The sequence below is a fragment of the Chlamydotis macqueenii genome, chromosome 2 (assembly GCF_036417535.1).
Source record: "Chlamydotis macqueenii isolate bChlMac1 chromosome 2, bChlMac1.mat, whole genome shotgun sequence".
In the NCBI taxonomy this organism is placed as follows: domain Eukaryota; kingdom Metazoa; phylum Chordata; class Aves; order Otidiformes; family Otididae; genus Chlamydotis; species Chlamydotis macqueenii.
The window spans coordinates 92,435,443-92,450,091 of record NC_141557.1 but is presented as its reverse complement, the minus strand read 5'-3'; the positions used below and the strand labels follow the sequence as shown (position 1 = coordinate 92,450,091).

Below are 14,649 nucleotides of genomic sequence, written 5' to 3'. Positions count from 1 at the left end.
CCGGCTGCAAGAAGTGGAAAGGAGATGAGAAGTGAATAAGATGTAAAAAGGATCCTGAGAGGTGTCTGCCAGCCTGTTGTGAGGAACGGCTGCAGACACCAAGGTCAGTGAAGAAGGAGGGGGAGGAGTAATGCAGCTCCTGGCCAAGATTCCCCTGCAGCCTGTGGTGATGACCATGGTGGAGCAAGGTGTCTCCCTGCAGCCCATGGAGGTCCATGGAGGGAAAGACATTCAGCTGCAGTCCATGGAGGACCCCACGCCGGAACAGGTGGAGGCCTGAAGGAGGCTGTGGCCTGTGGAGGGCCCACTGGGACAGCTGTTCTGGAGGGACTGCAGCCCGTGGAAGAGATGACCCACGCCAGAGCAGTTTCACGAAGGACTGTGGCCCGTGGGAGGGACCCCACGCTGGAGCAGGGGAGGAATGTGAGTTCTTCCCCCGACCATGACGCAGCGGCGTAAAACAACGCGTGATGAACTGAGCGTGACCCCCATTCCCTCTTCCCCCCTGTGCCTCTTGGGAGGGGAAGGTAGTAGAGATAATGTTAAGCCTGGGAAGAGGGAAGGGTGGGGGGGGAGGTTTTCTTGTTCCCTGTCTCATTCTCCTGCTAGTTTTAGAAATAAATGAGTATTTTTCCCCAAGTCGAGTCTGTTTTGCCCGAAACGGTAACTTTAAGGATTTCTCACCCTCCTTATCTCAAACCTTGAGCCGTTTTTCTTATATCATCTCCCCCTATTCTCTTGGAGGGTGGGGGGAGTGAGAGAGAGACTGCATAGTTTATTTTCCTAGTAGTGATGATAAATGCTGGAACGTTTTCTAGGAGAAGTCACGCACTGCCATTTGAAATTACATGAAGGTACAAGGGTCTTTCACTTAGCTTCTGTGAGACCCATTACAGGTCACAACAGATGATTACAGAGCTCCCCTCTGGCCTGACTCTCCATGAATCTGCGAATTTTACAGCTTCACCCTGTGGGGCCAAGGCATTTTGGCTCCAAACCAGCAACGCACTTAAGTGCATGCTGCAATGAAAGCTCGCTTCCTTTACTGGAGCAGGGCCAGCGTGATCAACCTCTTGCAGGACAGGCCCAATGATCTTTTGCCATCTCAGCGTTTGACCCCTTTGGGGTTTCTTTGCTGCAGTAGCAATCAGAAGCTTACAACAGCAGGGGCTCAGAAATCTAAAAACTTCAAAAGCAGTGAGATACTTTTAATTCTTGCTTATCTTGCATCTATTTTGCTGAGGTAAAAGGGGGTGACAATGCTGGTTTAGAGTTTTCTATTATGGTTTCATTTGGCAATAATTTAATTCAGAAGACAAACCAATGCAAGTTACTCTAGGAAGATGAGCAAATTAAAACCGATGCCTTTCTCCAAAGATAAACTTAATGTAATTATTCACTTGAAAAAAAGGATTAAATCAATACCTCATGGCTAGAAATCAATGCATGCTGGAAGAACCTAACTTGAACCATTTTGAGTAGTAGACTGGAAAAGATGTGAGGCATTAGGTAGGTTCAAATACATACACATACACACACAAACATATAGACATAAATTTCTGTACACGTATAGAAATACTGAAAAAAAATCATTAACGAAGATTAACTGGAATACAGAAAAAGGATCCAGAAAAATGCTTCAGTTCAAAAAAAGGGCAGGAGATGGAATTTTTAGGAATTAGAGGCCATTTTGGCAACAAACAATCCAAAGCCCATCTGGCCTAATTGGAAATTATTTAATTAAATTATTTAATGAAATTATTTAATTAAATTAAAAACCTCTGCCTTTTCTCCTTAAACTCAGAATGACATCCTCTGAAGCTGTCGTTTACTTTCAGGTTGTAAGTCAGTCAATTTCTGATGGTCCAAATCTATTGCCAAGAAGAATTTCTTTCATGTATCCATAACATTTTCCTATCTTTTTTCTTCCCCTAGTACCTTACATAATTCAAAAGAGTATTTTGATTGTTCAAAATACTGCTTTTTTTTTTGTTCCTGGTGTGAGCTTTTTTCTCTCTCTTTTTTTTTTTTTAAAGTGAGCTGATAACTGGTAGGTTATTATGAGTTTGCTTTACCTACAGCAAGAAACTTTTTGCCTTTGATGAAATACAATGAGACATATCATGTATTTTCAAGGAAAGAGAAAACTATGGCCTAGGAAATTCTGAGCTAAACACATTTCCAAGATTTTGTAGCTGATTTAAGATGATAGAAGTGAAAATAGATCCGCCTGAATTTATTTTAAGAAACTGAAAGAAATAAAATATGCTTTAATTAACCTTATAATACTTAGAACAGCATACGTGTTAAGCAACTTTGATTTATCCATTTAAGTGGAAGAAGCAGAAGTGGGATGGAAATATATCCAGCCTTTTGACACCAAGTCAGAAAAAGGCTTGAGAATTACTGGGAAACGAACATGTCTAGATTTTTGTCCATTTTTTTCCAATGTTAGAAAAGATCTGTCTAGAAGACATTTCCAGTACCCGTTCAGAACAGCTTATACTTATCTCCTTCATCTGTCTATAAAGGAACTGTTGTCAAAACACTGATTAATTTACAAACCTGTCAGCTTTGGTCTCTTGAGGCGGTGAGAGAGTTGTCCCATAACGAGAAGTGGGTGTTGTAGGGGCACTCACACCAGTGTAAGGTCGTGGAGAAGAGTAAGAGCTGCTGCCATAGCTATTGTATCTGAAGAAATGGGAAGGAAAGTAGAAGAAAGTGAGAGAAAGAAAGAATCAGTCAGCAAGCAGGCAAGCAACAGTAAATCCTCTTGTTTAGGGGGTGGTGGTGCTCCCATACCCCACAACTTCTCAAATATCCACCTTTTGAAAATAGTGCTTTAATGGCAGCTTCAAAATATGCAACCTATCATTCATTTTAATATCAACCTTGTCATGGACATACTTGATTCAAATAGCGAGCTACTGGTATGGAAAATAATGAGATATTAGAATGGTCCTCTCAAGTGACAACTCAGAGCAGGAACACTTATTACTGCTCAGTTCCTCAAAATTATTAGCTGTTTTGGGAGCTGGTATCCAGCCATTAGAAAAGGGATCAAACCAGTCCAGTCAGTAGTATTCATATCTAGTGAAATTAAGGAAAACAGCAGCGTTCTTGAGACATGATCTGAACACGAACGCCCATGATTTGTGAATGTTTGCGTTATAAATGGAAAGCATCCACATTTGTTTCAATTAAAGCAGGCAGTATTTTCTTTCCCCTCCCTAAACATAAGTCATAGCTTGTGTGCCATTTCTTACTATGTCTGTAAAAAATCATCACTGTAGTTAAAAAGACACGTCTCCAGAAGTACGGCTTTAGAAATTTCTAACAGTTATTCCCACCACTGAAAAAAGAAAAAAAACCAAAAAACCTGCTTGACTTCAATGTGAGTTTGCTGTTCAAAGAGAAATTGTTTCCAGGACTCCTGGAACAGCCACCTCCCCAGAGTCCCTTGTATCAATGTTTTCATCCTGGCTTCCTTACTGAATAAGAAAGGCAGTTGTGCTGCTTTGCTTTGCCTTTTAACCACTGTACTTAAACAGCATGTCAAGGAGAGATTTGGGAAAATGTTAACATTTCTGTTCACAGACGATACCATTTTCCCATGTGGAAACCGTATGATGTTCTGTAGGTGAGTACTCCACAAGGCCAACTCATCCAAATGACAAAATTCACTTCAGGAAAAAGGACAACATAATTTTCCTTATTATAATTCATAAGATATAATATATCCTCCTTCAGCGTATCTTTTCTCTGCTGCTTCTTCTCCAACACAGATCAGCATTCAGTAATTTCACTCAGCAACTTTCTTTGAAAAGCCTGGTTGGTTTCCTTCAGCTCCATTTAGCACACTCATCTAGCCATGCAAAATTTCATTTAAACTTTCAAGCTTCGTTCCTTCAGGTATAACAGCATTGTTGCCTGCCAAGGCCCGTGTTAAAATCAGAACAGATTTCAGTTAGGGGTTTTTATAACGGAAGAGCACGCTTTAGAGAACATGTCCCCTTTGGCAACAATTCCAGGTTTATGTTCTAGAAAACACCCCACCACCACCATCTATTTTTGAGACACCACGCTGACTGCCCAGGAACAGGGGAATAATTTTGGAAAAAAAATGCTAACACACACATTTCTGAGCTACAAAAGGAATGTTGCAGAATGGGAAATAATTGCCTTCCTAGTATTCTTGCCCTGCAAGAAAACTAACTAGAAACTGGAGACAGTGGCTTGGTGGAGGGCTGCGTAGCTGGTCAGTGTGGGGCTTCCCTGGTAGCACAGACCCAGGGGTCTTCTCTCCGGCAGGCTCAACTCCGAATATGTTCTGCCTGTGCCCATACTGAGCGAGCAATAAGAAAACTCCATTGTCCTCAGAACAACTCAGAACTTATTTGGTATGTCCCTGATACTAACAGAAACCTCCATTTCCGTTTCAGTCAACTGAAAGGAGACCTTCTTATCAAGCGTTACATTTGCTTTTCGTCTCCTCTGCCCCATGAAAAAGCGGACACAATGCAGAATCCTTTTTCAGACCAAGTAATTTCAATGAGTCCAAAGATAACTCTTATTAAAATGGAAAGAACACACCTTCTGTGGACTCAGACCTACAAGTATTAACAAAATCAAAGTCAGAGGGACTGGTCTGGACTTGGCACCCCTGTATATCTGATTTAGAGGGAAACAGATGCTGGAAGAGTAGCAAGGCAAAACCAGCACACCAGGGTAAGTCTGCATCCCATATACAATGTTTGTCTTCCTAACCTTCCTCTGGTGGTGGCTACTACTTCTATTTTCCCTTCTTGTCTCATATACCAATGCGGTTGCAACGGCCTTGTCCCAGGAGCCTTCGCTCTGGAGAAACCTCAGACATTTACCTCTTCTATGAACACACTACTGCCCAAACTGTGCAAGTTTTGCCTTCCTTTTCCTCCACATAAACCCAGCACAATCCTCCCCCACACCATGCCTTGGATCCTACGTGGTAACCAGAAGCACAAGGATGGTCAGAGGAAAAAAATATCACTGCAGAAATACTAAATATTGCAGGAACAGGAGGTATTGCAGAAACAGGAGGTATTTAGGAATCTACTCTCTAAAAAGTATAACTCTAACAGCAGCAGCAATAAGAGAGCAATAATGAGATTGAGAGGCCTAAGGGAAAGTGGCACCTATGCAGGAAAAGGTAAATTTAGAGGAATCCCAGTGTTCAAGCTGCAGGTAAGGAGAGATATATGAACTAAGAGTCTCCTGTCAACAGCTACTTGGATTTACAGGCTTTTCTGCGAAACGAAAAAGCAACAAAAACCACCCACCTATTAGAAGAGAAAGATCGAAAATTAAAAGGATCAAAGGAATCAAAACATTTGTTCACATGCAGAAATTCAGAAGGACTGCTGGAGAAAGGAAGAAATAAATACTCTCACAATATACGTGTACATTTTCAGCATCCAATTCAAGGAACACTGACCATTGGGAGAGACAGCTAAAAATCACCAACTTCTTTTCAAGGTTTTTCTAGCATTTTTTTTTAGTGCTACCTATTGTCAATCTGTTTTACTTGAAAACAAATTGAGATAAAACAATTTCTTTTTGTTTTTAAATGAGTGGGATGGGGAAACGAAAAGTTTAAAAACTAAGAAAAACGCATGAGAAGCAACTGAACTGAGTAGAAGTTGGGGAGGGAAAACTGTCTATTCTGAGTGCTATATTCTCTTTACAGGGTTTAGTCTACTTCTCTTATTACAAGTATGAGTTGAAATTGCACACGACAACGATATGCACTGTAATCTAACAAGAAATTTGGGATTTGACAATTCAGTCTTTGAAGTCAGGATTTCACCCCTGAATTCCAAGCGTTGATCTGATCTCTCTTGGTTTTATAGCAGAAAAGCTCCATTAATTTTCATGAAATCATGTCTGCAAATTACATTGTTGTAAATGAGAGCAAAATGGTGCTCCTTTCTGTGATCTCCCAAATCACAGGTTATTTATCTACTCGTGTATAGAGGAGGCTAGTATACTTACTAACTATAGACCTTGAAGAGGAGTAAGACGAAATGATGGTAACAAAAGCAAGGGGAGAATATCAATCAAACCAAAATACAGGCTCACAGGACTAAAACGAATACAATATGTTCTGGAAACAATACAACACAGAGAATGTGTTATTACCACTATAAAACTCTTGAAAGGTGTTACTCATTTATCTAAGAATTAATGTCAGCTGTATAAAATCTACCTGTTTTCCCTCATCAGTTCTGCTTCCTTTTCTTTCACAGATGCTGGAGACTCTTCAAAGTCATATGAGAAGAGGTGAAAAGGAGTATGTGGTACATACGGTAATTTCTCCACCGTTGGAGATGCCTTTGGAGTAATGGATGCTGATGAATTTTGGGAAGAGCTTAGCAATGCTGCTGCAGGTGAAGATGGTGATGAAAGGACAGAATTATGATGACAGACAGATGAGTCAGGCACAGAAGAGGAGCTGCTAGAAGAGCTCTTTGCTCTAGAGCAGGAGAGAGGCCTCTCAGCTGGTGAAATGGCACTGGAGACGGCTGAAGAATCAGAACACTGTGAAAGGTTTTCATTCACAGCCTCCCAAGCACCTGGGACCCCACTGCAGGAGGAAAGCATTGTGAGAAAGGGAAGGGAAGGAGACAAAAATGGGGGAAATAGAGATCAATAGTACCACCTGAAGGAAAAAAAAAATTAGTCAAGGAGAGTCAGACAAACAAAAATTTCCCAAATTTAGACAATTATCATCTCTTTTTAAATAAAGTAAGAGAACTCACATCTTTGTATCCCAGTGGGATTCTTCCTGGAGTTGGAAATACTGAGGAATGGAAGCAACTCAGCTTAAAGGAAAGGAAGGGATTTAACCCACAGGCTTCAGAATTTATTTTCATTAACCTTTTCACAACCATTTCCTGAACAATTTTCAAGTATTTCAAGTTAGGTTGTAAGCACTGTCAGAGCAGTACAAAGCAGTCTCAACATGCTGGATAACATGGTCCACAGACTACAGATGCTTCAAGATACAATCTGCATGACTGCCTCTTGAAAGTCAGATACCTGATTATCACCTTCCCTGGTGATCCGATATTGTTACTAAAAACGCTCATCCACCAAAGATGAAAATAAAATATACTCAATTAGTGCTGTTCTGTCAAAATTAAGGTTTAGAATTATTTCAAAAGCAATGCCTTACCAGATCATTTGTCTACGTATGACAGCACTAATTTCTGTGTCAGCATCCCATGCTGGTGTTAAAGACTTGCAGAATTGCATAAAGTGCAACAGAAAACACATCTGCTTTGCTCTAGAGTGAAGGCAGGTGTTGGTGAGTGACAGAAGCAGTAAGGAAGGTAGGTGAAAAGCCATGGGAACTGCACTCTGGGATATCTATTTTCACTAATATCTCCAGCATAAAGACTGTGCATGGGCTTTGGGCTGGATCACTCAGCAGGTGGCTGATTTCATTCTCCTGAGACCACTTCTGCAAGCCACCTACAAGCATGCAAAGCATGGCCCTTATCTGAAGAGTGTGGGTGTGGCACAGCGTATGCAACAAAAATATAATACACGTTATATATGCTAGGATATTAGGAAGTTAATCGTCAGGTATATGCCGGGTAATCATTCTCACAACAGAAGCACAGTGGGCAACTGGGAAACCTTTGTCTCCCGCACCAGCTGTGCACGGCAGGAGTCGCTGAAGTCAGGCTAGTTCTACTTGTCCTGACAGCATCTAACACGAACGGCCAGGGTATAGACCACTTTTGACATGCTACAGTGACAGTGAAAGGAGGTATTTAGAAAAGTCATCGGAATATCACGCAGTTATCTCAAAGTGACTATTATTTTAAAAGACTGATGACCTAAAAGCACATCACATCCTTTACACAGCTATTCCTCATTTTTTTTTAACAGCATTTTAGTATATTCAAGCGATTTACTAATAACTTATGTCTTAGCTTTGACTTTTAAGAATTGGACTTGAGGAAATTATCACTTAATTTTGAAATTTCAGGCAGCCATTGGCAAGATTTGCAGACTGGAAGATATTAATAACAACAGTACAGTATTTTCTTTGGAATTCACACATTAAACAGCTTCATTTCTTCCTTCTGTGCTGTACTGTGTCTGCATGAATGTGGTCTATTAAAAAAAAAAAAATCCAATCTCATTTGCTGAGTTGCACAGCCAAACAATTTAACCTAAATCAAATGGCTGTCTGGAAGAAAGAATGTATTTTCTTTCTTCCAATTTATAACGATAAAGTTGCTAGATGCCAAATCCATATATACGTCAGAAATAAGTGGAAAATTTTACATGAGAATATTCTTTTGATAAGTGGTTTGTTTATATCCATATATACACAGATGGGCAGGTATGCATAAAATGATATATATATATCTATCAGCTTTGCCTTAAAGTAGTTCTTTCCTATTAAAACATGAACAAAATTGATAGAAATCATACGCAGCATTCAAAAAAGTCAATCTTCATAGCGACAGATATTGCTAATAAGGTTCTATCATGAAAATAGAGATGAAAACCTAAGAAACCAAGCAAATTCCTCAGCAAAGTGCTGCAATGTTTCACCACTGCCTTAACTAAGAAGACAAATGTAAGCCATGCTTAGAAGTTACACTTTCTGCTAAATCTTGTGTGCGTTACTCTTTTGTACAAAGGGAATGAGTGCAGACAGTTCTTAGTGCATTGAGCCTACATAATTAAACATGTTTCCATTAACACACACACCAATGTAGCTTTTAAATGCAAAAAGATTTCCTTGGGAGGTGGCGTTAAAGGTGATCTAGGAACGTGAGTGAAAAGGGAGACGCTGCTGCACACTGTGCTGGTGAGTTCATGCCAGAACCCGAGGAAAAGGTGGAGGGATGATGCCAAATCCCGGTACCTGGCTTTGACCTGCCTACTGGCCTCTTCCTCCCCCTCATCCTCAGTATTGGGCTCTGTGACCGGTTGTTCTTCTTCCTCGTCTTCATACTCCTCCTCCTCTCTGAGGTCAGACCAAGGAAAGAGGCATGCAGTGGGATGGAAAGAGAGAAAGTGGAAGAGAAAATGATGTGAGTCCTCAGAAAACAGAAATGCAATGAAGTTAGAAATGGAAGGAAAACACTGAAGGAGAGGGAGTTACGGCCCCCCTATGTTAGACAAAAAGCCACCTAAAACTTCCTGCTAAGTATGTGTTGGCACAAGGGTAGCTACCAATACAAAAATTTTATCCTCTCCCGTATTTATGTTTTTTGCTATTAATTTTTAAGCCTCCAAAGTTGCCATTCTTTTTCTCTCGAGCTTGACTTTCCATTTGCTGCTGCCCTACCTGCAGGAGCATTAATGGAAAACATTCACGACAATACCAGTGTTCAACTCATTAGTCATAAAGCCGTGTTTGTTTGGCTTACAAGACTGTACATGCTGTGCTGGCATGGGACAGCTGGCACTGGACATCACGCTTTCTAAATTAACACAAATAAAACATTCCTGTAAGGCAACTGATAGTTCAACTGGAAAACAGAACAGAGTGAAGCATTAAATTAGAAATAACAGAGAGACCAAATAAGTTCAGGGCTATTTGCAAATAGCAATATTTAAGTTACTGAATGCCAGTACATGAATTATTTCAGTAAAGAGTCATTAGTAGGGTCAAAGCAGGCTTTGGTCCAGCAGTAATTCTGGCAGAGGAGACTTTTAAGTCACTCATAAAGCCTGCACAACCTACAAACCACATAAGTAAAAAAGAAAATGATATTAAACAAAACCCCCTACATTGTCTGCCTCCCCTCCCTCCCATTTATGCTTTTTCCTCCCCAAACCAACAGACTCATAGAAGAGTTAGAAAATATTCTCTCTTTGAACTTCTTTTGCATTTGCAGTTGATCCAGTTCTCCACTTCATTTAACGACGTATACCATTAGATTAAGGTCCATACAAAAAATAAAACATACAAACAGTAATAAAGTTTGTAGGACACTCATATTCCTTGCATTTTCCTGAAAGCTGGTTTTCTCCAATTCTGAAGGGATGCTTTGTGCATTTTTTTCTATTTTGAATTAGTTTCCACATTATAAGAATAATGAATATTTATAATGTGAGATCATAAACTCATCTAGTGTAATGCAAAGGGTCAATCAAAAATTTGTTGCATTTGTATGGAGTTAGTTAAAGAACAATCAGGAAAATGGCAGCACCTAGAACTTTTCCAATGCTCTGGCAAACATCTACAAGGTAAACACTTTCAGCCATTCATAAGGTATCACAGTGACATAATCATCTCAGTTGTCATCTCTTAATCTCCTTGTCCTCTCCACAAACATATACCTCCCCTACAGCCACACCTCTCAACTTCCACACATACATATTGCTATACCAAAGAAAAAGAAAAAAAGGAGCTGACCAGGGAGCATTCATATCATCCCTTCTCCTTATTAGCAAGCAGCATAAGATTAGCTTTGGTATTACCTCCTGTGAAGGGCAAATGTCTGTACCTGCCAGTCCTCACGAAGCTCTGTGGGATCACAGTCCTCTGATAAGAGTACAATGCATACTATAATGCTGATAGCATGGCTACTGCTTATACAAACAAAAGTGGCCCCATTATTACTGTGTTTTAAGCTCCCACCAGGTTTCCAGATTCTGGTTTTCAGTCTGTAGGTAGAGACACGCTCCTGCCTACAATGAGAAACAGAACTCGAACCAGGAGATGACAAGACCTACATGGAGCTGAAGGGAATATTTAGCCTCTGTCCTCTTTCATGATGGGTCGTGAGCAACTAATAATGTCACATGAAGGAAATACTTCTGTCTGCTGTGATGTTTATCTGCAATTTTATCTTAGGAAGCAAAAAGTCAAGAGCCCACTTTTCAGATGTTATGACTTGCTGTACTCTAAAGGAGTAGATCAAGAGTTCCTTAATTTGTATATTAGTTGAGAATATAATATTTCAAAAGAACTATGCATGTTCAGTAACCCTGCATGGCACACTTGCTTTTACAATCAGACATTAACAAATCCCTAATGGGTACTGTTTCCAAGCTGAATATTTTGTTGGAAGTTAATATCTTACTGATTTTTGTGTATGTATCTGAACTGTGGATAATAAGAAAGAAAACTGAATTAACTGAGTAGGCTCTAAGAAGTGAGCACATGCAAATCATACGCACACCCCATGCGCTCAGAGCCCATGGAGTACACCATGAGTGTGTGTTACACGCTCATTAAGAGTGACCGGCTTGGTGGACTGGCACTTTGAAGGCTGCTGACAGCAGATAGCAGTGCCTGCACCCCAACCTGGGGGAGCCAATTTGGTTGAGGGAAACTTGCGCAATAGAAATAAGCGTGTGCTTGGGAGAGATGCTCAATGCTTGGAACGTCCTCTTTCTACAAATAAACTCGCAATTTCAGATCCCTGGACTACCCCCAGAAAGCGGATCAGAGTCAGATCAGAGGAAAGAGGTAAGGTCACATGGAGGAATCGAGTGTGCTCTTCTTGAAACTGCAATAGCAGCAGTTGTTTCTCAGTATTGTTAGAGAACAGATATTCTGTCTATCAAAAGAGGTAGTACCTGCTAGCTAAATCTTTCCTAAAAGGTAGAAAAGGAAAATTTCCACTTGAATATTTATTAAAATGGGCAAACACCACCTACAGATAGATTTACAAGAATGTAATCTAAGAACAACAGACAGTTGGATGCTCAAATAGAACAGCAGACAGATTTGTAAATTCATTTGGACTCTTCAGGGTTATGTGATTTTTGTGTGCAATGGAGATGGGATGATGTGGAAAAACTCAATTTCCCTTCCACATACACATGCAAATTTGGTGTCAATGCAATAGTAGAATTAAATTAAGAAAAATCATTCATAGGGAGGTTTTAAATTAAACTAGTTTGCAGGAGCCAGCATTTTTTTTTTCCAGTAGCGCAGAGGAACCTATTCTGTTCAACAAAAGGCAAATATTTATCCCGCGGCAGGGAGGAAGAGCTTCAGCTAGTGCTGAAGGATCAGATATATTCAGCCAACCTTAAGGCTATTGCTGGGTTACTTCAGTTCCATTATAACAGTACTAGATTAGAAGTATTTAAACAAAAGCTTTATAGCAGTGAAAACAAATTTCAAAACAATCACTGTCTTTATTTTAATCTTTAAAATGGATTACTGCTACAGGCTAACACTCCCATCAAACAAACAAAAATCAATACCCCCACAAATCTTTACAAAGTATCTCATCAGTCATGGCAACTATACAAGCATCTACTAAGGCACAGGTTTCGCTCAGTTGTTTCAACTTAAGTTTGACATAAAAGTATTTATAGCCCCTTAAAACATGTGCATGTTTAAAAAGGGCTGTGAAAGTGCAGTTTATGGATAAAGAACGAGTACAGCATCAAAACAAAACCTAGGCAAAGGCTTTAGAACTAATGGATTAACCTTTCTTCTTTTTCAAATAAATCAATAAAAAAGAAATAAAAAGGGTGCCAATCAAACTTGTCCTGCTGACATTATATAGCTACTTTAAGTTGTGGAGACACAAACACTAAAAACCAGAGACTGATAAAAGGAAATAATAATCAAGGGATTCATCTATAAGTGTAGCTAAAGGCAGGACCCAAGTCTGTAAGACACTAGGCATCACACCTAACTTAGTCACAGCCAGATCATTCTAAAACTAAGGCACCACTCTGAACACAGCGACTCTCACTCCACAAGAACTCATAGCACCAACAAATGCTCTCCATCTTACTGGTCCCTAGAGCTGAAAAACGTGTCTCTGTCCTCTCCAGGCTCCGCTTAAACTTTTCCCTTTGCAGAGTTTTGACAAAGGCAACTCAGGCTTAAAGAAACTCAGGCTTTCTTTGTTCTAGCTTGCAGCATAGAAACACAGGTTTCTCACTCCTGTCCCTCAAAAAAAACCCCCGATGATACAATTAATAGAAAAATCAAAGGCTGTGCTGAATGAACAAAAAAAAAAAAAGGCAGAAAATAAACATTAGCACAGAAACACATTCTGCTCTGCTTGGTATAAAACAAAATTTTTAAAGTATAAGATATGCTTTAAATCATTTGAATTCAGAAATAATTTGACGACTAAAGTTTGAATATAGGACAACAGAAAAGAAGGATAGTCTTGCTATTAATAATTAGGCTACCAATGTTTTGGACCGCACATACAATGCACATAAAAGTTAATTCATGAGACAACAGCACATTAAAATAGGTCCCTTTATATATGACTCCAAGTTTTGTAGGGCTCATTTAACCTTTCCTAAAGTCTTACTAAGTATTTCTTTCTTAGTTTTGCAGGTTATTAGATGGGGTCCTAAGTGTACTTCTGAGCCTCTTGCAACCGTCCACAGAATTATACAGAAATTCCCAAGAAAGGGGAACACCGGATTTCTGTGAAAAAAGGGGCCTTGGAGTTACGAAGCGACCCAGAGAAGAAAGGACTGGGGAACTGTAAAGCTATCTCAGCCATGATTCCCATACTCTTTGAAAATTGCCCTATGTGCTGTGAATTACTGATGAGGAATCTTCCCTCTCCCTTTCTTTTTGTAATTAAGTCAAGTGCTTTTCAGTTTAGCTTCTTTAAATTACCTTCATTTAAACTTTCACTGCCTTTCAGACAAGCAGCTCCTGACTAGGACTACAGGCCACATTCAGTGAAGTAAGAACACCATTAGTCATTCCACAATATTATTCTAAATTAAATACCACAGATGATCTTACATTTTTTTCTTTCAAGGTTGTTTCCCCTCCCTCCCTTCAAACCTCTGACCTGTTTTACCTCTTGCACAGCACTTTGAAAGCTGCTTCCCTGAACCCCTCACAGGTGAACAAATAGAAAAAGAAAAATGTTCCATCAAGGAAAGATCTTTACAAGTCACAGTGGATGCAATTTTATTTTCTCTTGCAATCGCTTGCCATTGTCCTTAATTTATGAGTGAAATTCCACTTTCATAGGTTAGACAGTACAATTCATAGCCAAATTCCTGAGTCCTTATAAAATAAACAAATGCTTTGGTATACTTCTGCTGCTTCTTCCTTTCTTCTATCCTAGCTGCCAAAACAGATTGAACTAGTCTTTTACATGAAAGTCAGAAGTGGTAATAATTTAAATTCACCATTTATTACTCTGTATAAAGATATAGCAATATACTTTCCTCCTCCGTTAAAAACAAAACTAAAGAAACCATCCCTATCAACCCCCCCGCCCCCAGCCCATTTCCATTCCACTGCTATGTGTGAAAGACCACTGCAGTCAGTGCAACTATGAGAAGGTGAAAATATATGAAATGATACGGATAACAACTTACAAAGCCTCAAAATTTGGTCTTCTGCACATAATTACAAAGGTCAAAAGGAAAATTATCCATGTATTACTGCCTTAAATAAAGAAAACCGTTCATAAAATAGTTGAGGTAATGACAAATAGTGTAAAGTACAAGTATTCACTATGCCTTCATACTATGCTGTTCTTTAGGTTACTATTATTTTCTTATCCCTAAAATATGACAGAATCATAGAACAGTTTGGGCTGGAAGGGACCTTTAAAGGCCATCTAGTCCAACCCCCACTGCAAGAAGCAGGGACATCTTTGACTAGATCAGGTTGCTCAGAGC

General features: G+C 39.7%; 1 protein-coding gene across 3 annotated transcripts in view; it reads right to left on the bottom strand.

Annotated features, from left to right (window-relative positions):
* The window catches only part of FHOD3 (formin homology 2 domain containing 3), a 393,419-nt gene that overhangs the window by 94,206 nt on the left and 284,564 nt on the right, over window positions 1-14,649 (bottom strand). For 2 of the 3 annotated variants that reach the window (XM_086740431.1, XM_086740432.1), the window contains exon 11: window positions 2,566-2,691. In XM_086740431.1, the coding sequence (XP_086596557.1) occupies window positions 2,566-2,691 (126 nt within the window). Of the gene's footprint in view, window positions 1-2,565; window positions 2,692-6,244; window positions 6,623-8,926; window positions 9,029-14,649 lie in introns of all 3 variants that reach the window. The other variant, XM_086740433.1, reaches the window with a different exon arrangement.